Source organism: Pituophis catenifer, unplaced genomic scaffold (assembly GCF_029215685.1).
Source record: "Pituophis catenifer annectens isolate HBS135680 unplaced genomic scaffold, rPitCat1.0.hap2 SCAF_8, whole genome shotgun sequence".
NCBI lineage: Eukaryota > Metazoa > Chordata > Lepidosauria > Squamata > Colubridae > Pituophis > Pituophis catenifer.
In genome coordinates, this window is record NW_027256888.1 from 26,708,754 (window position 1) to 26,731,443 (window position 22,690).

At 44.7% G+C, this 22,690-nt stretch overlaps 1 protein-coding gene across 1 annotated transcript; it reads right to left on the minus strand.

Annotated features, from left to right (window-relative positions):
• Positions 1-3,244: 3,244 nt before the first annotated feature.
• On the minus strand, positions 3,245-6,937 carry NKX3-2 (NK3 homeobox 2). The gene is made up of 2 exons (XM_070948912.1): positions 6,433-6,937; positions 3,245-3,792 (listed from the first exon to the last, which is right to left on the minus strand). Exons 1-2 carry the CDS (start codon positions 6,935-6,937, stop codon positions 3,245-3,247), a joined length of 1,053 nt encoding a protein of 350 aa, XP_070805013.1.
• Positions 6,938-22,690: the final 15,753 nt, after the last annotated feature.

Genomic DNA, 22,690 nt, shown 5'->3' on the forward strand with positions numbered 1-22,690 from the left:
GGATCTCTCCAGTGGAAGCTGGAGGGACTATTTTCATTGAAGTGATTGTCAATTTTGTTGGCAAGTAATGCTCTTCCTAATGGTGGGCCCTAATTCCAGGCTCTGCAGACCTCTGACCTCAGGACAACACCGTTTGCAGCTTTGCGGCTCTAATATTTGATGCTAGAATCTGGGAGAAGCTCGGTTTTTACCCTTGTGCAATGAAGGGAGACTTAAATCTGCCTCACTGGTGCAAATGTGGTCGTGGGGAGATGAAAAGGGGGCTGCCAGGCCCTGTTCTTCCCTCAGGTAGGTGCAGCTAAAGAAAGGAATGGAACAGCAATGTGTAGCTATCTCCCTTTGGAGGGTGGGGAATGGAAGAACACAAAATTCTCAAAAACTCTGAGTTGGCCAGCCTTGCTTAGGGTTGGCCAGCCTTGCTAATTCTACCTTAGTCCTGGTAGAATTTCATTCCATTTTTAGATGTGTTAGGAATGCCCTCTGCCCCCCCTCCAGTTTAGCAAGACCCAGCTCCGTTGGGTTGCTCTTGGACATTCAAAAACTCTAGTGGGGGAAAGATGGTCATTTCAGAGATAATGCCTACATAGCAGTTTCTAAGGCTCCCTTTCAGTTCCAGACACTCCCCAAATCTCCCATGCACCACTCCCTCCAAAGTCTGGCTTTGAGGGGACTTTATTCCTGGCATCTGGCACTGAGTCCTTTCCTGCAACTCACAGCAAGGCCAATCTTGCCCAATTTAGCTCCAGATCCCAGAATCAAGGATCCAAAAGCACCATATGAAAAAGACCAGCATATTTTGAGGCAGAAATGAAAAGGGGCCTTATACTGGAGGAGACCCACTGCTTTGCACCCTTAGCTGCTCTCCTCAGGGCTTACAGAATTGTGCATCTTAAGGATGTCTCCTATTGCTGGCTTTTCAGGATATGGGAAGGAAGTATAACAAAGAAAAGTGTCATGTGATTCTTGTATTATTTTGAAATTATTTATTTTACTTTTTTTAAAATTGTTTTTCCCCATGGGAATTTACTTTGAAATCAAGGGCAACTTGAAGATTCCCCTTTCTTAACTGAAAACCCTTGTAGATGAGTTTCTGCTGTGCATTTAGAGGACAACTGGATCCTAAGGAGTTCACTCCAAGGCAAATAGTAAATCTATTTGATAGAATGAATATCTGCGCAAAGAATGTTGCTGCTATTTGCTAACATATGGATCTTAGAAAATTGATTAATTTGCTGAGAATCAAAAACATAATTCTAAACTGCACAGAGTTTCTGCTACCACTGATTTATAGGCTATTAATGAAGGAACTGAAGCACAACTTTGAGGAAAGGAGGGAAAGGGATGAGGAAGGTTCTCTAGCCCGAAGTCAGAAAAAAGGGAGTGAGTTGGTATTTTGCCCCTAGTTAAAGCGGTAGGTCAAGAAAAGTGCTTCTTCCTACCTTGCCCGGCTGCCCATTCCAAATGCAACTTTCGGGGTTAAAGAATTCCCATGCTAGCTGCATGAAATGTTAGTCCTCCTGAGAGTGACAATGGAAAGAACAATTAATCAAAAAATGAAATCTACAAACGGGAGGAAGAAGTCTGGCTACCTATGCAAGGATTTCAGAAACTTCCAATTTGCACTAAGAGAAGAAAGTAGGTTCTCCCCACTTCAGCCTCCACCTATCAGGATTGTGATGATAATATCTTGACACAACAACTCTCCAAAGCCTTTGCTCCCTTCAGAAGACCCTAAAATTTGGGTGTGTACAGAGGACACACAATACATTCAAACCCCATCTTTAGCCAGACCCTCAGATGATCCACCCATAGGACCATAAGGGTAGCAGGAAATCCAGTTCCTTCAGCCCCAACTAAATTCAGAATCTTGTGTAAATATAGCCATTTGCCTTATTCACTTCCTGCATCCAGACTCATTTCTTTGGATTTAGTTGTGCTCAAAAGCAGGATTCCCTGGCTACTCTTGTAGGCCCTAGACCTTTTCCTCCTACTCTAAGTCTAAGTGAAGAACTGGAGCCAAGTTTGGTCTGGTGGTCCTGGTGACTTAAGGAGTAAAAATTCTCAACCCTATGAGTCCTGAGCTGTTCAAAGCCTTCCAGGCAGCTAAAGTAGGTGTTCCAGAAGCTTTCTAGAAGGAAAATCAAGGCAGCCACTGGGTTTCATACTATTCTCACAGAGAATGGGTGGTTGTTGAAGACTTTTAACTATGAGCCCTCTTTAAATTGGGTTGACAATCCAGTTAATGGGTTCAGATTTAAATTCAAGCCTCCAAGCCTCTGGGGTAGACATAACCTTCCGATCGCAGTCAACAGTCAGGGAAACTGAAGTAGGTTTGCACGGTGCCCTGCAATGGGCCCATTTATTTTTAGAACAAAGACCCCTTGATATTTGGATGAGAAGAGAAGGAACCCCCGTAAGAGTGAGGCGGCCAGGGAGGGATCAAGTAGTCCCATGGCCGCGGCCTCTGGCGGAAGCGCAGTTTTAGAATTAAAAAACAAAGCAATTGCCAAAAGTTAAACTGATTTTTATAAATTACGGGGGCGGTACAAGGAAGGGACGGACTGACAAATATTCACAATTCAGTGGAAGTAAATTGTCCTGGTTGTTTGCAACTCTCCACCTAAAAAAGGAGGGCATTTACTGCGAAATGGGAGAAGGGAAAAAAGGCACCGAATGGCCTCAACATTCCCACCATAACTGCTTCTTTTTCCCTTCAAAGGCCCGAGTATTAAATTCATACTAAATATAAAAATAATTATAATCGCAACGATTTTAATACAACCAAAAAGTGCTAGAATCATATTGTTTCCCAAACTGGGCCCCATAACTGCAAGAAAGTCAGATCATAGGCCCAGAAGCTACGGGAAAACTCTCCTATACAGCCGCGTTAGAGAGGACGGAAAGGTGGTCTGTTTGATCAGACTGAGCAAGCTTGTTCGGGCACTTTCCGATTGCCTCCCAGGCGCTAGAGTAGGAGAACGGCCAGCTTGGTTGCCCGAAAAATACTCGATTGTTCAGCGAGGCCGGCAGGAGGGGATTGACTCTGCTCCGGCGGCGTTTGGACAGTTTTGAATAAAGAAAGGGGGACGGTAGAGGCACCGCCAGAAGAGCAGAAGCTGCCGGAAGAACAGATCGGCTCCCGAGCTTTCTCCCACTGCTCTTCCCTGTCTTCCTTGCCTCCCTTCCTTGCTTCTCCTCTCCCTACCCTCCCTCCCTTTTTGGTCTGGAGCTGCCGGGAGCAGCCTCATTTGATGCCCCCGCCGCCGCCGGCGGCACAGGCCGAAAGGGCCCAACCCGGCAGGCAGTAATAAGGGTAATAGAAAGAGGGCTGGAAGGAGAAGAGGGAAGGCGGCCGGACCATCTCGTTCGGGTGATACTGCCTCTGATCATCACGGACTAGCACTTTGACCGCCACTTTCTTGGCCGCCGGCGCGGCGGACAGGAGGTCCGCGGCCAGCTGGCGCCGCTTCGTCTTGTAGCGCCGGTTCTGGAACCAGATTTTCACCTGCGTCTCCGTGAGCTTGAGCGAGGCAGCCAAATCGGCGCGCTCCGGCCCAGAGAGGTAGCGCTGGTGGTTGAAGCGCCTCTCCAGCTCGAAGACCTGCGCGTGGGAAAAGGCCGCCCGCGAGCGCTTTTTGCGCGGTTTCTGGGACGCCGTCGAGGCTGTCACCGGGGCCAGGACGCCCGCCGACATCGCCTCGTCCTCCTCGGAGGGGGCTTTGGAGCCCCTGTCGCCGTGTTTGGCTTCGTCGTCCTCCTCCTCGTCCTCCTCTTCAGGGTGGCTGCCGCCTCCTGAGGGGGGAAAAGAAGACAGAGTCAGGAGGCGTCGGAATTTGGGGGCGCCCCTTCAGCCACCCGCCCGCCTCCCGGCTTTCCCTCCACCTCGGTTTCTCCACTGGAAGCAGAGAGACTTGGCCTGCAATCGGAGGGGCCGATCCTGAAGCAGCATTCGGCCTACAGTTCTCCTGTCCCTAAAGGCAAGCCTCCTTCGAGGTGGAGGCGCCGAATCTAAGCAAGGCGCTGATGCCGGTGGTTGTCGTTACTTCTCTACTGTCCTAGGGCTTTTTGACGGATGTCCCACTGGGTTTCAGAGCCTTCACTATTTTTCTTGGGCTTCTCCCAGGCAGCCACATGCATATCTAAGCCCTTCAAAAGCAGCGGTCAACAGTTACATGAATTACACGTGTAAAACAAAGAAGGTTGAACGGGAAAGAGACCAGCATGGGATGGAATTTTATCTGTCTCAGGGTAAACACAAGGCCAGGTCTGAGCTCTTCAAACTCTTCCTTTTGCTTCCTCTCCTTTTTGGTAAAGGAGGAGAGGGGTGCGCAGAAGGTTGCACTTTAGCTGAGAGGGGTGCCCACGAGTTGCCCTGAAAGGGAATGACTCCAAGAAAGACTTGGAGACAACGCCTTCGAAATTGGGAAGAAGCACTGTGTTTGATCCAGCCAACATTTGCTCTGGACTGCAGGGACAGCTGCTGCTCTCAAGGCGGCCTTTATCCTTCCTCATATGGCCTGCCTGTGTGAGCAGGCCTGCTGTGGGGCTGAGGGGAGACCGTACCAAGGAAGGAGCGCCACAATCCCTCTGTTAAATCAGAGCTCCAGCCTGTCCAGATAAGGGGTGGGGAAGGGGAGAGCGAAGCGCCACTAAGGAGCCACGAAAAGAAGAGCCTTCGCCACAATTCGAAACTTGACATTTCTTAATTTTCCATCAGTCAAACTCTCCTCGCAAATGCTGCAGGAGTGAATCCTCTGTTAGCGGAGCCACAAAGCTGCAGTCTGTCTCGCCATTTTCCAATAAGCCACAGTTCGTAAATTAAATCCAACGGGTTTCAAACTAGATCCCGAACTTCCCAGTTCCCAGGCATCTTTTTGCTTCAAAATCTCACCCCAGACTCAGAGGATCTCAGCCGAGTGGCAGTCGAGCCTCCAGAGGCAGGAGCTGTAGAAAGTAAGCTACAAACCACCCTTCTAAGTATTCTTGTCCCAGGTTCATTTGCACGGAACCGGTAAGGCGCGTCACTTCCACCAGTGAACCTGGCTTGCTTTCGACAGGCAGACCGAAGCAGGCTTTGTCCAAAGGTCAGACCCTTCTGGTGTGGGGAAGGCCAACAAAGGTGAGAAGAGACGCAGCTCAACTTTGCGTGCTGGTCTTCGGATTCCTAGGGGTAGAAAACTTATCCGTTCGAGCCCTTGTACATGCTGGGCTTCCCTGGTGGCGCATCCTTGGCTCCCCTCTGTCAGGTTCTCCAAATGGAGCGGCGGGCAGAAACGAAACTCTTCGCTGCAACCTAGAAAAGTCGAAGAGGGCAGACGACACGTCTCTTCCTCCCGCCCCACGTAAATCTTTGCTGCTCCGCCAGGCTCTGCCCAAGCGGAAAAACTGCCAGGGAGACACCATCCAGCAATAGGCACCCTCTTACTCCCCACCTCCCGCACGCTGGGATTCTCCTAAACTTCTGGCCCGGCGGGTTTATTGGAGCCGTCCCGGGATTCATTGGGCCGCGCTAGTCTGGAGGAGGACAAGCTCCTCGGCTCCGTTTGCCCCTGCGAGGCTGGCGACTCGAGAGAAGCGGGGGAAACGGACTCTGCCTGGGACGGAGAGGAGGACGGGGCCCTTCTTTGCCTCTAGTAAGTAAGCTTCACGCATCCATTTCCTGCAAGAGAAACATCCTCTCTTATGTTTGAGCTGTCTTTCCCGAGCTCAGCGAGAAGGCCTTTGTCCATTGGAAAGCGGCTCGCACAACACGGCGTCGGAGAGGAGTTTTCGGGGCTCCGCAGTCACGGCAGGCAGCCAGAACTCGGAACTGTATGGGGTCCCACGAGAGCGGCGATGAGGGTGCAATTAGCAACATGCTTCGAGCGGGTTAAGTGATCCGGGCTCCCCTGCTGGCCTGGAGTCTCGCCCTGTTTGCACCCTTTTCGGCCGCTTCTCAGGTCCAGCCGAAGAGCTGGGAGGGCGGCCATCCTTTTCCGCAACCCGTTTCCCGGCTGCCCTTTCTTGATTAGAATGGGTTCCTCCCGAAGGGAGACGCGGATAGGAAAGCAACAACGACTAGGGGCCAGAATGGCTTTGCAGTTGTTTCTTCCACCAGGCCCAGCAAAAGCTGCCTTTTGAACCCAGAACTGGGAGCAGGGCGAGGCTCCAGCCCTGGCCGAAGGTGACGCCGCTGCCACTCGAAAGGTGGCCTTCTAGCGGCGACCCACTGGCCAGAACGCTTCGTTCTCGGAGGATTCCGGGAAGGCAGCGCGGGGTCGTCCGTTCTCTGTAAGAGAGAAGCGCCCTCTACTCTCCCATATCACAGCTTTGCGCCCTCGAGATCTCCGGATGAGCAGGAGCACGACTTCGGCCCCTACCTGGCTTTGTCTCCCACCGGCATCGTCCCGCTCCACAGTCCTCCCTTGATCGCTCCGAAAGGACCCGGCTCACCTGTTGTCGGCGGCCCCGAGCCTCGGCCCGGGGGCCAGCTTTCCGGGGACTGAGGAATGTGGCCTTGCTCGGTGCTGATTCTTCCCGCATGGGATTGGGCTCTGCCCTGACTGTGCAGCCTCTCTCGGGGTCTTCGGGAGTCAGCGGGCACGTGACCCTCTCTGCTGCCAGGTTCCTGCTCGTCGTCGTCCTCCCTGTCGCCGTCGTGCTCCTCGCTCAGGACTGAGTCCGAGTCCCAGAGGGGTGACTGGGCAGCCGCGGGGTCAAAACGCTGCTGCTCCTGGGGTGTTGGCAGCTGCGGCGGCTGAAGCACGGGGCCCAGAGTGGTGGCCTCCGGGTCAAAGAGACGCCAGCAACAGGCGGACGTACCCTCGGGACCGGGCAGGAGCATCTGCGGGCAGGGACGGGCGGCAGCTACGACTCGCACGGCGCCCACTTCCTTCTTGGTGAGGAGGGCTTGGATGGAAAAAGGCGTCGGGGCCAGGCTAGCATTGCGTCGGGCCATGGCTGGGGCGGCTGCTCGGCTGGCGCCTCGGGCAGCAGCGGGATGTCTACCTTCAGTTGGACGCTGCCCTCTGCGCCCCCGGGCCCGTTGCGCGCTGTTCCCATAAAGAGCCCAGCCGTCGCCGAACCCGCTGAGACGCTCCTCTGGCCAGGCAGCTCCCGACTCCGACCCACACCGCGCCTCTGCGTGCTCGCTGGCTTTCGGCCGCCTTTTGCAGCCCGCCCAGCTGTCAGTCCAGCGGTGGAGCTCCAGAGCCGAGGCCAGGGCCGGCCTTTCCTCGGGGGTGGGGCTGGTCCCGGGCGGCGCGTTCATTGGCTACGCTACTTTTCCGGCCCGCGGGAGACTCCGACTCTGGAGCGCGCGCCTTAACCCTTTCCCGTGCCAAGGGTTTCCCTGCCTGAGAAAGAGCTTCTGGCAGGGAAGGAAGGGAAATTCTTTGAGGGCACCCCGTCTCCGTTTTTACGCCTCTCCCGAGTCAGCGGGATATATCTTCGGGCTTTCTAGGATAGTTAAGCTCAAACCCCAGCTGGGGCAACCGACAGGTAAAGCAGTTGCTGGATCAGAGACATTTTCTGACTAAGCCTTTGAGGCGGTGGCGTCAACTTCATCCTCGCACAAGAGTCGCACAAGAGACCAATACGAATGGAATTGTTTTTGGTTAATGGTAATAATAACGATGATGATGCACTATTTGGAACATCATACATCTTAAGAAGGTACTTGGTTGATACCTAGGATGCTGGCAGCAACCCATATCAACCATTAGCACCAGTCAATGGTATTTGTGATGCATTTTTGAATGTTCAGTTGACTGAGTTTCATGTTTAATGAATAAAATAAATAATAATAATTAAAAACATCAATCATCCAGTAGTTGCCATATCAAAAAATCTGGGACAGTATTAGAAAATCTGAACACTGACCAAATTTCCATTTGTTAATTGCAAAAGGCCACAGGCTTGGACCCATACATACCAAACCGATAAATTACGATTTCCTAGGTTCTTCGGAAAAACTTGATAGCTATGAAGGCCCAACACCATCTAAAGAACTGGCTGCTGTGATGTCACATTGTTGTAAACAGAATAATTCGAGAATGTATAATGACTACTGCTTCGTTATTTTTTCTTTAATCAAAATGCTGAAATCGTGAGTGCATCTTCTTTGCCTAGAATGAAATTAAAAAGAACATATATTTCTACTGTTTATTCTGCATCTGAAATACATTCAAAGATAGCAAAGATTTTGTTATCTAATGTGATGATGTTGCTAGAGCTTGTCTTTTGATGCTTGAGAATTTGTAAGACTGAAACTCGAAGAGAGAATCAAGGTCACATTTTCTTCTCAACCTAGAAAATGCATTTTGAAAGTTCCTTAAAACAGAACTAGGCGAAGTTTCATATTTTTGTCAGTTCGAATCAATTATATGCAAGGTTTTGATTGCAGCAGAAAACTTAAACTTTTCCAGAAAAAAACTCTGCCATGTCCTTTACCAGACTGGTGCCCACGCTTCTCATATCTGATTCCTCAGTGCTTTATGCAGGGTAAGTTTGTCAATTTATTTATTCAAAAAATATTCTCAGGGCGAGTGCTTTGTGTATAAATTGTGAACGAATAAATAAATTTTATTCAAAACATTGAAAAAATTCGGAACAAAATTAAAATGATTTGCCTCGGCGAGTGTGGCTAATAGAATCCAATATTTATCATTATGGACACATCATTATCATACATTTGCTGCATGTTTCAGGGTTGTAGAGTGAAATGAACAGGTGGCCTGTATGTGTGTACATACGGACTAGACTATAATATCAGTTCTCCAAATAGAAAGGTGGGGATTCAATGAGATCCAAGGGATCTGGGCAACTAGGAGTTAACAGAAGTTTAACACACACACACACACACCCTCTCTCGGAATTTACAAATAATGAGTAAAGAAGTGGGACAGATGGACAAATCCTCACATTTCTGAAGCGCGCTGCTCCTAGGAGACTAGAGTCTGGGGTTTGCTTGGGGATGAAAACGCTGCTCCTGCGTTTTCCTTTAAGGAAAAAACGACTCAGATGTGCCACCCTGTGTGTTAAAACACATTCCTCAGAATAAATAGGCCGAGATATTTTCTAATTTCTATGAATGTATGTTTATTCCATTGAAAGTATGCAACGGTTTTAATAAACAAGTCACAACTCCCGTGGAATCAGTAATATCTTCAAATCGAGTGTTCTTTGAAACGCCGTGTGAATTTTGAATCCCCGAGTGAAATTTCTGCAACTTCTAAATTCCCCTGCACGGGGATGCAAATTATGAAACGTCTTTCCTCTCTTGTTCCTTGACCATTGGGAGCAAGTCCTTTTCCTGTAGCCGGGAGTTCCCTCTGCTTCGCCCGCGAGGCTCCCTGAGATCCCACTGAGTTATGGCGCGTCTGGATCTGGCAAGGAGGAAAGAGCTGAACCGGGAAGTCCCGGTATTCGCCCCCCGGAGTCAAGTCCCCACCCTTTCCATCGGTGCCCAGGTGACAGCATCGTCCTGCTCATTGCGCCACAGGAAGGGTGTCCGCACCTAAGAGCCCGGTCTCCCCGGCGGAGGAGACAAAGGGCGCGTGCAGCCCCAGTCCGACTCCGACGCCACTTCTGCCCGGGCTTAGGGAGGCGGGCGTCTCACGAGCCTGTGCCGGGGGAAAGAGCCGTCGAATCCCGATGGAGTTAGGGCAAGGAACGGGCCTTCACAGCTCCACCAACTTCTGTTTGTCCCTGAGCTGGGCGGCAACGGGGGAAAAGAGGGACCTTTCCAGGCGGGCAGCCCGGTGGCGAGCGGAGGGAAAGCGGCTTGGCGCAGGGGGCTGGGGCTGCGTCCGCCAGGTCTAGGAGGACGGAAAGCGCTCTGGGAGCCCTGGGGCCTCTCACTGCCGAACAACAGTCTGAGTCTCAGCCCGTGGAACTTCGTCGCGGACCCGCCCAGAAAACGCGGCCAACCGGTAAGGCGCAAACAAGGAAAAGCAATGTCAGCCCAGCTGCTCAGAGGAGAGGCGGCAAGCGAGTTGGCGGGAAGAGCGCGAAGGCACCTCTTTCTGCTCCGCAGCGGCTCGGCCTGGAGGCGGGAGGGGCCCTTTTTGCTGACAGCTGCTCGTCCCCTAGTTTGGTTGTGAGAGCAGAGCAGGAGGGCCTCGCGGGCATCGGGACAGAAGATGCCGCGACTGACCGCCGCGAGATCTCCTTTCCTCTACTGGCGTCACATGACAAACCTGGACTGCAAACCAAAACTAAACCACCTTTCAATCGATTCAGACGCAACACGCCCCGGGAAAGGTGCCTGCGAGCCCAGTCCGCGAATGGAGGGGATGTTCAGAGCAGAAGACTGATGGGGAGAACTCCCCAAGAGGCCTCCTTCGGGCGGAAAAAGAGTGAAGGAGGCGTCGGGATGGAAACAGGCCTCGCCGGGGTTTTCCCAACCTTTCCAATGTTCAGAGTTGCGGCGTTCAAGGTTCTCCCGGCGAAGGCAGCGCTCGGATTTCCGTCCCCGCCGGCTTTGCAAGGAACGAACCGAGGAGTCTGGGCGGTGGCATGGGACGCCACCTGGAGACAAACGGGAGAGGCAGAGAACGGCGCTCCTTTCTTCCTCTTTCCCTAGGGGCCACGGGCTCTTCCTGGCGAGCTCCAGTGAGAGCAAGCGGAGCTGAAGCAGCCTGCGAGGGCCTTTGCGAGCAGGGAGCAACCCGGAATGAATGGAGATGCGCCTTCCGGGGGACCTACGGGAGCGCCAAAGAAGCTAAAAGCGCGGCACTCCTTGTCGGGGTACAAGCATCAATCTGCTCCGAGAACGGAGGTTCAGAGGGGGAATACTGTCGTTTAGCGTGCTCCAAATTCGACTCTGTGTCCCAAATCTCTGTCAAGTTCGGTCCGCAGATTCGACACAACCTTGTTGGCGACGGGTACCGTCCATTAGTTTGTTGTCTGCGCTGGCTGCAGTCTCCCCTGGAGTGGGAATTTGAGCTTGCCTTGAGACCCTGAAATAATGGGGAAATGGTAGTCGACGCCCAGTCAGCATTAAACCTTAGTGGTTCCTTTGTGAGAAACAATTTGCTCTTTTTCTTGGGTTGAGATTGATTTCTAGGTATTTGTTGCTAGTCCCTTATGCTACATGACAGAGAGAAATGGCATCTCCTTTCCTTGTAGAGGTTCCTTCTCAGACAATTGATTGTAGAATCAATACATTCTACATGTCCTCCAGCTGGTGAACAAGTCACAATTGCTGGATTCATAAAAATATTTGGTAATAAGACATTTCAATTCTAATATATTAGAATTACCTGGTTCCAGGAAGCAACTTTTTTGTTTGGGAAGACAGATCTGTGCTCTGCTTTATTTCAAGCCAGGTGGCATAAATAGTACCCCCTTCATTGCTCTCCTGACTGGGATGGACCTCCAGTCTCCACCTCTCTGGCTGCCTCCAAGCCTTCAGTCAGCGTTTTCAGCTCGTTAACACATCTGCAGTTCCAGAATCTCTCTCTCCCCCTCCCTCTGCCTCCCCCCCTCTCTCACACACACTAACACCTATCACCTACCTATCCATTTGTGGTCTGTCCAGCCATGAAGAAGCTTCAGCCATTCAGTCAGGCAGGGCTATGGACCAATCTTCACTTGGTAATTATCTTCTGTTCCCTGATTGCTGATAATTTGTCTTCAAGCTTTAGCCAGCAGAAGACATCCCACTTGTGAGGCTAGTCCTGCATTCAGAATCCCTGCTGCTATCAAAATCTTTCTTGGATGAAGCTTAGTTCAGGTCATCTACCCAGAGATGTTACTAGACAGGAGAGCTAAATTAATGAATTAAGATTTATTTGCCAAAGGTAGAAGAGTACAAATGATCAAACCATTTGCCTGTTTAAAATAAACCAAACCTGTCCTCAGCTCATGTAGATGTTCTTGTGTTCAATGTGAGGGTGAACAAGTGGAGTTTTTGGGACAAGAATTGATGCTACATTCTCTCTATATATTTTCTTCTCTAACAGACAAAACTTTGGGTCAGATCTTTGATAAAACCATTAGCTTGAAAGTGCTTTAAGGGAGATGAAAATGTCTGTTTTGAAACCAACTGTAAGGAACTGCCTCAGCTAGTCCCTCAGGAAAGTAAGAATCTTAATCCATTTAGTTGAATCAAGAGAACTTTTGCTGAGAGAGACATGAGTGCAGGAGAACAAGGCAAAATCTGAAAAAGCCCATACAAACCAAAAAGCATTTTTTTTGTTTCCCCAAGTCCAAGCCCACTAACCAGTCCACCAGCAGCCAATGTGATGCTGAAAGGTTATTTTGAGAATCTCTGAGGTGCGAAGAGATAACAGTTCACTCTCAGGGTATGACGCAGTAGTGGGTTCCTCTTACCTTTGCTATCAGTTCAGAACCAGGAGCTCGTGTGTGTGCATGATGATTCTACGCATGCGCAGAACCTTCTGCGCATGCACAGAGCTTCCATTATGACATCCGGGAGGGTGGGCAGAGCCTCTGTCCGTCACCACTACTGGTTTGCCTGAACCAGGGTGAACCAGTAGAAACCCACCACTGGTATGACGGCCTTGGAGTGAGGCTGAAACCAGCTGGGAGAGAGTTCGTTCTGTCTCTGAAGATGCTCCCTCTCCCTAATTCTGTCTCTGAAGACGTTCCCCCTCACTAATTCCCAAGCAGTTACACCAAAAGCAAAAAGCAAGCTAAAAATGCCAGTAAGCTGCCTTCCCCTCTTTCCAACAGAATGGCAGGACATGATGGTGACCCCCTGAACAGTGACATCAGTCCTGGAGAACAGAACAAACAGGGAGAGAAGAAATAGAGAATGAAGGGAATGTTATTTGGGTTTGTCAGGGTACCAATTATGGAAGCATTTAATAAGTCTAGGGGCTCTAACATAGCGATTGTCAACCCATTCATTCTGAGTTGTCGGAAAATCCTTCCATGCCACCAAATACTGAAGGGTTCCCCTATGATTACGGGAGTCTAGAATTTTCCAGATTTCAAAGTGCTGCTCCCCTTCTACCATTAAAGGTTCTGGGGTTGATGGAAGTTCAGATCTAAGGGGAGAAGTGATCTCAGGCTTCAATAAGTTACAATGAAACACAGGGTGAACCTATCAAAGGGGCTTGGGCAAATCTATTTCTACAGTCACTGGGTTAATTATGCACTTAATTGGGAAGGGCCCTACAAACTTAGGTACCACCTTCTTCGATGGTTGTAAAGATTGCAGGAAGTGGGTGGAAAAGTAGACACGGTTACCAATCTTAAATAGCTTGGGTTCTACACACTTCTTGTCAGATTGCTTATAAGCTTCACAAACATCCTCCAGAGCCTTCCTCACCACCGGCCATTTATTCGGAGACCCACTCCTTCAGTCATGCGACATTAAGGGGCAATTCTGGCATAGGATTGAAATCTTGTCCAATAGCCACTCTAAGAGGAGTGAAGTCAGGGTTCCAAGTAATAGTCCCATAGCAAGCAAAACTCCAAGGCAGATGAATTCCTCAAAGAATAGTTTTATTGGAGATATCATATTGGCGTAGATCTGGTGAAAACTGACTCTGAAGGTTCCCGCGGTTTTCATCTAATTAAAAGAGAAAGTTTTCCCACAACCCCAAATGATCAGTCAAATAGTCCAATCAATACACTGTCTGGTTGTCTGGTGACCTCCTTCCTCCTTTCATGGTCCAGGTGTGTGAATGTCCTTGGTTCTCAAGAGAAAGTACTTTATTTTGGCTAAACAACCCCTGCTATCTCTAATCCCCCCTCCCTTTTCCTCAGCTCCAGTGTGGCAACACTGAAGCTCCAATATGGCTCCGGTCAGGTCAGCTTCAGGGTTGACAGGCTGCCTCCCCTTAGTTGAAGAGGACTGCCTGCAAGACAAAAACATACAGGGAGAAGTTAGTCAAGGCTCAACTCAACCCCCACTTCCTCCCCCTGGAAGTCCCTTAGGTTTCTGGGGGAACTCGTCATGAAACTGACCAACCTATCTGCCTTTACATCCCAGCTCTTGACCCATGTAGCCTCGGATAGGGGGTATCCCTTCCATTGCACAAGGTACTGCAATCTACTCCTATGCAATTTTGAATCCAGAATTTTCTTTACTTCATGTGTCTTCCCCTGCACCACTATTGGTTTTGGGACTGCCCAATCTACTGTTCTAATCAGGGAACCTACCACTGACTTTAACAAGCTACTATGAAAGACTGGATGCACTTTCCCTACCAAGCGAGGGAGGCTAAACTGTACCCATAACAGGGTTAGTTACTTTCAACTACAGGGAAAGGCCCTATAAACTTAGGTGCTAGCTTTTTGCACTGGAGTTTAGCTTAGGTATTTTGTCGAAAGGTAAACTTTGCTTCCAACCTGGAATGGCTCTTGGGGGTGTGTGGCGCTTGTCAGCTTGCACTTTATGAGTTTTTGCCGCTTCTCGCAAAGCCCGCTTGGTATTTTCCCATCCCTCCTTCAGGGACTCCATTCATTTAGCAACATGGAGGAGAGGGCCTCCCTGGGGAGCTCATGCAGGGGAATGAATTCCATGGCACTGGTGACTTGGAAAGGGGTCAGGCTGGTGCTACTGTGCACAGCATTATTGTAAGCCACCTCAGTGAATGGCCATAACTCTGCCCAGTTGGACTGCTGGTAGTTGACATAGCACCTTAAGTACTGCTCTATCATGGTGTTGACGCATTCCGCAGCCCAGTGGTGAAATCCACTTACCTTTGCTACCGGTTCGGGAACGGGAGCGCGCAGGAGCCCCTTCTGTGCATGCGCAGAATCTTCTGCACATGTGCAGATGGTAAAAAAATGGGACGTAATGATGTCCCAGCAGCTGGGCGGAGCCTCCTGCTGCCGGCGCTGCCAGTTCAGCAAGCCGGATTGAACCAGGGGGCGGGGATTTCACTGCTGCCGCAGTCCCATTGGAACTCAGATGAAAAGCCAAGCTAAGTCCCTGCGAGGACCCAATCGACTTAATGAACTCTCTCCAGAATTTTGCTGTGAATTGGACACCCCTATCAGAAATAATTCTTTTTCTTTAATTATAAAAGTTTTTTATTTTTATTTCTCATAAAACATATATAAATGTACAATCTCTTTAACCATTCTTATCACACATATTATCTTTTGGTTTCCATATTGGTTCATTCTTCATCCTAAAACTTTAAAATATATTCGGAGTTGCTCTTCTACCATTCCATATCTCCCTTCTTCCACAACAAACATTTCTCTCCTTCTCCCCTTACCTTTCCCTCCCTTCTTCTAATCTTTTCAACTTTCTTCTTTCCTCCTCTCCTTCCCCTTATCTCCTTCCCCTTCCTTTCCCCCACTCCTCCCCTTCCTCTCTTTCTAACACTCTCTCCTACTCTTATTTCCCCTCCCTTTCTTCCTCTCCTTTTATCTTCTTTCTCTCTCTCTTTTCCTCCCTTCTCCTCTCTCCTTCCTACCTGTCCTTCTAGTCCTCTCTCCTTTCCCTCTGTGTTATTGTGTCCATTTTCAATTCAATATTTTGTCAAGATGGTATTTGAGCAACCCCAATCTTATATTTACTCACATTTTCTTTTCAATTTTTCTAGTTTGAGGGTTAGACATATATTATCCTTAACATACATTTATATAGTACCTCTTTTTCATTTCCCCCCTCCTTCTCCCTTTTTCATTTATTCAGGTGTCATCCGGATTTCTATTATTTTTTGTCTTTTCTCTCATTTATTTTTATTCATATTCCTTTTCTAGCCAATCATAAAAAAGTCCACATGTCTTGAAGTACATTGATTCCTCTTTATCTTTTATTCTTAATGTTAACCTGTTCATTTCTGCACATTCTAAAATTTTCTTTATTATCTCTCCTTCTAACGGGATTTTTTTCTGTTTTCCAGTTTTGTGCAAATACTATTCTAGCCGCTGTTATTATATGTATAATCAAATATGTATCTTCTTTGCCATATTTCTCCGGTACAATTCCCAATAAAAATGTCTCTGGTCTATACGCTGGTGTAGCATTCCTTCTAATGTCAATATAAATAATAATGGAAAATCTTTTTCTAATATCCACTTTTTCTGTCATTTCACCATTTACAATTACCTTTGCCAATTGTCCTTTGTATATAGTTTTGAACATATTTATAAACCTACCCCAAAAGTCATTTGCAATTGTGTTATCATAAATTGCCAATTCACATTATCAAACGCTTTCTGTGCATCCAAAAATAATGCCATTTGTTTCTCTGGATGCCCCTCATATGTATTCAATATAATTCTCATATTGTTTCTAATCTGCCTTTTAGATAAAAAAACCATTCTGATCTGTGTGTATAAATTCATTTAGCAGTCTGTTTAGTCTTTCAGCCATGATTGATGCAAAAATTTTATAATCTGCATTTAATAGGGAACTTGGATTATAATTATAATTATTTGTTGAAGATCTGATTCTTTTTTCAGTATAAGAGTTATGTATGCTTCCATCCATTCTTTTGTCTCTTAATTCCCTCTTTTAGTTCCATCATTGATATTCTTTCTTCAAATAACTTTTTAAATTTTTCTGGAATCTTGGGTATTCCAGCTTTTTCTAGATATTGTTCTATCTTTCCCTCTGCAACTGTCTCTTGCTGCTATAGTCGTTTGAAATATTTCTCAATTACTTTTTTCTTTTCCTCATTTTGGTAGCATATATTCCCATATTGATCTACTAGTTGGGTTATTAACTTCTTTTCTTTCTCTTTTTTCATTTTATATGCCAACCATCGTCTTGGTTTATTTGCATTTTCAAAAAAGTTTTGCTTTGTTGATTTTATTTTATTCATCAAATCTTCATTTTCCATTAAATTCATTTTATGTTTTTGCAAGTCCAGCGAATTCTTAGTCTTTTTATCATCTGGATTTTTCTGTAGTTCCATCTCTAACTTCTTATACTCTTCCTCCAGTTTCTTTTGTATTTGTCTATTCTGTTTGTTCTGTTTTACTAGATAAGTCATTGTCAATCCTCTAATATATGCTTTGCTGGTATCCCACACATTTTGTAATGACGTATCCTCTTTTTTATTTTCTTTAAAGAAATAGGTCAATTCTTTTTCCATACACTGCTGAAAATTCTTTTCATTTAATAATTTTTGATTCAATGTCCATCTTATTCTTTTCCTCTGCCCCTTTCATGTCATTATTATTGGATTGTGGCCTGCCCATGTACTTGTTTCTATATCAATCTTGTGTATTTTAGATATTAATTCTGTTGACGTCCACATCGTATCTATTCTTGACCACGACATGTGTCTGTTTCGAATAAAATGTGTACTGCTTTTCTTTCGGATATCTTCTTCTCCAAGCATCCTGCAAACTCAATTCATCTGTCATTGTAAAAAATGCTCTAGGAAGAGTCTTTCTTAACTTCTTATTCATTTTTGTGGATTTGTGATCTAATTCATTATTTACAATCGCATTAAAATCTCCTATTATACATATATCTTCATCTTCTATTATGTTTCTATGTAATTTCGCATAAAATTCTTCTTGATTTTCATTTGGAGCATATATCGCTACTAACAATCTTTTTTTATGGTTCATTACTATTTCTACCATTAATACTCTTTCTTCCTCATCCTCAAAAATTTGTTTGGATTGAATTGTTCTTTTAATATATAGTGCTACTCCTCTTTTACTCTGACAAGCAAATCAGAGTAAATGTCCCCAATTTAATCTGCTCCAAAAACTTATGTTGTTTTCAAATATGGACTTCTTGTAAGCATATTATCTCTAATTTTAACTTCTCTAATTTATTAAATATTCTTCTTCTTTTTATTGCTGAAGTTAGTCCATATATGTTTATTGATATCATTTTTATTTCTTCTTCCATATCTTACTTATTTACTTGTTTAGTAGATCTAGTCATTCTTCTCTCCCTTTGTTCTTTTGCTTCTTTCACTCTTGCTCCTTCTCTTATTGTTTTTTCTTCTTGTTCTTTAGCTCTTTTGGTTATTCCTTTTTCTCTTCCTGATATCCAGCCCTTCTTTCTTCTCTCAATCTCTCTTCTTCTTGGAATCCTTTAAAAAAAAAAGTTTTATTGGGTTTTTTTTTCTCCTCTCCCACCTTCACCCACATTTTTTTTTGAACAGAGTGTTCGTCGTTTCTTATCTTATACAATTAATCAAATTCAAATACATTTTACTCAATTACAATTTTTGTGAATATCATTTTCCCCTCTTTCCTTTTTTTTGAATATACCTCAGTATTTCTATACTTGCATACATAAACACCTTCTTCATTTATCCCTAAATTCTAACTTTACTATTTGTACATATTTGTCCTCTTAAACAATTCATTCTTTTTCTTAATATATTTATATTTGTTTGTTCAGAGCTGCCTTTCTTTCACTTCATCTTTTTTTTTGTACAGCAATCTTTCTCCTCAAACCTAGCTTCTCCTTCTTCTCCTTCCAACTTTCTTTCCCCACCTTCTTCTTCTCTTCTCAACTTCCCCTTCCCTTCCCCTTCTCCTCCTCTCTTCCCCCGTCTTACCTTCTCTCCTACTCTGCTTTCCCTTCCCTTCCCTTCCTTCCTCCCTACTCTTCCATCCCTCTCTCTCCTTCCTCCTCCCTTCCAATTCCTTCATCTCTCTCTATTGCTGTATTCATTTTCAATTTAATGTTTTCCATTGTGGAGTTCAGACAACCCCGATCCCTTATATTTTTAATTATTACAATATATTTCAACTTGTTCTCTTTTTTCCTTCAAATCTTTACTCAAACAATTTTCTAATCTCTTATCTTTTTTACTTTTACCAATATATTTTTTCTGCTTTACTTCTTGCAAGTATAACATTTGAATCATTTTTATCATTTCAATTTCATTCAGTTTTACATTCAATTTCAATCATTAAATATATTTCTCAAAACATCTTAACAATAAATTTCCACTTATTCAAATATATATTTATAAAGCGCATCTTAATCCTTTCTCATTTTACCCATCTGATTAGTTCTTAAAATATCTTAATTTGTCTTCTTTTCTCTTTTTAATTATGTTTCAAATATATAGTTTGAAATATTCCAAATATTACGTTTCCCCCAACTGGTTTATTCATATTGTTAAAACTTATCATACTATAAACCTTCAATATTATTGAGCATGTGACATTTATTACAGTTTTCCCTTTGCTTCTACTTTTCTTTTCCTTTTTGGTATCTTTTCATTATTAATATTTTGTATCTTAAAATTGTGAAAACTTTGCCCTTTATTTCCCATTATTTTCCATCCGTTTTCCCTCTTTCTTATATTTCCACTGTAAACCCCAGTGCAATCATTTATGTTTTTAATATTTTTTCTTCTCCTCCATCCTCTTTTCCTTCTTTGCCTTTTGTTTTCCTTTCTTCTTCCTTTCTTTTGTATTTTAAAATTCTGCACGCTCCTATTCTGCCCTATATTTCCCATTGTTTCTCCTTTCTCTTTCCTTTTTTGTATCTTTTCATTGTTAATCCCAGTATGCTTATTTTGTATTTTAAAATCATAAAATCTTTTATTTTGTCCTTTATTTCTTATTATTTTCCATCTCTTTTCCATCTTTCTTATCTTTCCACTGTAAATCTCAGTGTAATCATTTAAGTTTTTTATATTTTTCCTGTTCCACCCTCTTTTCCTTCTTTGTTTCTTTTCTTTTTGTCCATACTTAATATTACAATTGTTTAATTTTCCATAGTCATTCTCTTTGTCTTTGTCGTCTTCATTATCCCTCTCTCTTTCTTGTTTTTCATTAGTCATTTCCTTTTCATCTTCAGTGCATTCTAGCTCTGTCTTTGCCTCCTCAGATTTCGATTTTCCATGCAAATAATAATTTCCTTTATTTCCAAACACATCGTCTTTATGAGTTCATTAAGTTCCTGTTCCATTTTATTCTTTCCGGGTTGAATTATTCCAGTTTTAAGTTGCATTGAGGTTCCTCTTTTATAATCATCAAAGTCTATCCTCTTGTAGGCAAAACATATCCTCCTTAGTTCTCGCCAGTTATCTCTTTAAAAGTTCAAGGTTTCATTTCTTCAAAGGTTTTCTCAAAGTAAACAATTCCATGTCATGCTCTTCCTTCTCCTGCAGATGTCTCTCTATAATCCACAGTTCCACTTGACTAATTAACAAATCGCCATTTTATTTGTAATCCACATCCATGTTTATCGAGTCATAAAAGAGAAAAAACCAGTTTTCACCTCTTCTTTCACTTTTATATACCACCAATCAGTTTATAATCCAATCCAAATTGAATCCAAGTTCCAGATTTACATTTCCATTTGTCAATCACTTTTAATTCTTTATTCGGGTTCTTTGATGGCGTGCTTGTCATTCTCACTTTCTCTTTCCATCCACCATCTCCCCCCACCACTATTTAGCCGCAATTTCCACGCCAGGGTAATTTTAGTAATAGTTTAGTAGTTATAAATATTTAGAATTTTCTTTTTATTATCTGTGGGTTAGCTAATCACTCACCCAACACCAGCACTCTGTCCAAATCTTCCCTCCTGCACATTGCTTGCTCCAGAGGCTCCAGTTTCATGGTGATTCACTCTGATCACTGCCCCCTGTCACCGGCTCAGAGAGAGTTTCTTGGGCTATCCAAGGGACTTGCCTGTCCCTCTTTAGACACCAAGCTGCCTCTCTTTCTTCACTGTCCCTGCAGGACAGCTTCGGTCTGAAGACCCCCCAGTGTCGGTTTGTCTGGCTGGTTTTTGCCAAGCTCGTCAGAGCCCAGCATTTTCCCAGCCAGTCACGCTGCGCCGCTTCCGGATTCAGCCTTCTTGGAATCCTATATATATTGTTCATAAAATAGTTCCGCCTTCTCTATTGTATCCAGTCTATGTCTCTGTTCTTGCCAATTCACCAAGATTCCTTCTGGAACAAACTATCTAAAACTCACTCCTCTTTTAATCAAACATTTTGTCAGGAACTGGTATTCTTTTTTTAAGTCTATAACCCTTCTTGGAACTTGTTTCATTACCACTATCTCTCTACCTTTGTGTTTTATCATCGTATTTCTCATAAGATGCAAAATCTCTGTCCACAATGTTTTCTTGGTAAATCTGAAGTGTATCTAGTGTATCTCTAGGCAAATTATTTCTCATTGCATATCTTGTATGTACTCTGAAAATCTCATCAATCCCATTTAATATCTTTTCTGTACTCTCTTCCATTGCTTCCGCTAATATCACCGCAATTTTTTCAGGTAGATTATCTCCTTTTTCTTCTTCAATATTTTGGTATCTTAGCAAATAATCAGCCCTGTCTATTTCCAATGATATAATTGTCTTTTCCTGATTTTTGTCTGTTGTTGTAAGTCTATAATCTATCTCTTCCACTTTTTTCTCTGTTGATTCTGTTTTCTCTTCCACTATCTTCAGTTGTTGTTCATTTCTCCCCATCATCTCTTTGACTTCTTTTATTTTTTCTACTTTGTTTATTCATTCCTTAAGATCTTCATGCATTGCCTGCAACATATTTTTAATTCCATATTAGCTTTCTCTTGTTGTGTTGTAGTATCTACTACCTTTTGTGCTATGGAGCTGGACGTTGTTATTGATGGTGATGATAAATTAGATGTGGTTGCTGTGGATGTCCCCCCCCCACCCATTTTTAATAGCTCAGTGATGGGCAGGGTGATTTCTGCGAAGGAGGGGGGTGAAGTGCTTGTAGAAGTTGACAAACCCCAAGAAGCTCTGAAGCTGCTTTAGGGTGAGAGAGGGTTGCCAGTCTAAGACCACTCTAACTTTAGCTGGGTCCATTTCAACCCCTCATTTGACACTCAGTAGCCCAGGTAGTCCAGGCTCGTCTTGTGGAATTTGCATTTTTTAAAAAAGTTTTTTTTTATTTTTTAAAAACATGAACATAAAATACATCTTTTAGAATGAAGCATTGATCCGGTCATAAATTGGTACAATCACTAATTCATCTTTAACACCATCTCATCTCCACTAATTATCATCTTATATTAATAATAAAAAAGAAAATAAAACAGAGAAAAAACCAGCTCACCATAACTCACCCAAAATAATTACCTTTCTATTTTTTCACCTCAAATCTTAATTTCCAAATAACACAACTTAATGTTTTACACAATTGTTTCCCTAAATTCTATTTTATAATCCCATTATCTAAAAACCCGTTTAAATCTTTAAATCCTAACTCAATATCATTTCATTATCTTTTTCTTTTTATTTGAATTGTCAGCCTCCGCCTTTTACTGCTTTGGCTGCCATGGTAATGGGGGAGGGGGAGCTAGCAAGGGGAGGAAGTGTGCTGGAGGAGAAAAAACGAAAGTGAAACTTAAGCTACAGTGCTGCATCTTTGAAGCTGTTATCGGGTCAACGGTCGTGGCTTTCCTGATTGATGACATTGCCAGACGTGTGTTTCCACCTGACCCCTAGGAGACCTTCGGATTGGATGATTTACGTTGGACAGTGGGAGGGGATGCTTTCTATCTGTAATTTTCACGCTTTTGCTTCAGATTCTGCTTTTCCTTGGTTGTGATCACTTCAATTTTCAGTAAAAGTACCTTTCTCTATAAACAATGGAGTTGGGGTTATTCTTTCTTGAACTTTGAAGGAAGCACACTTGACATTAAGCAGAATCTCAGTTCTCCAGCCATCCCAGATAACTACCGAGGGGGCTGAAACCAAAGGATGTCTGATCAAGAGAGCGATGAAGATCAGAAGGGGGCTTCTGGCTCTACGATGACTTCACTTCAACTGGGAACAGAAGCCACAGAGTGGATGGAAAAATTA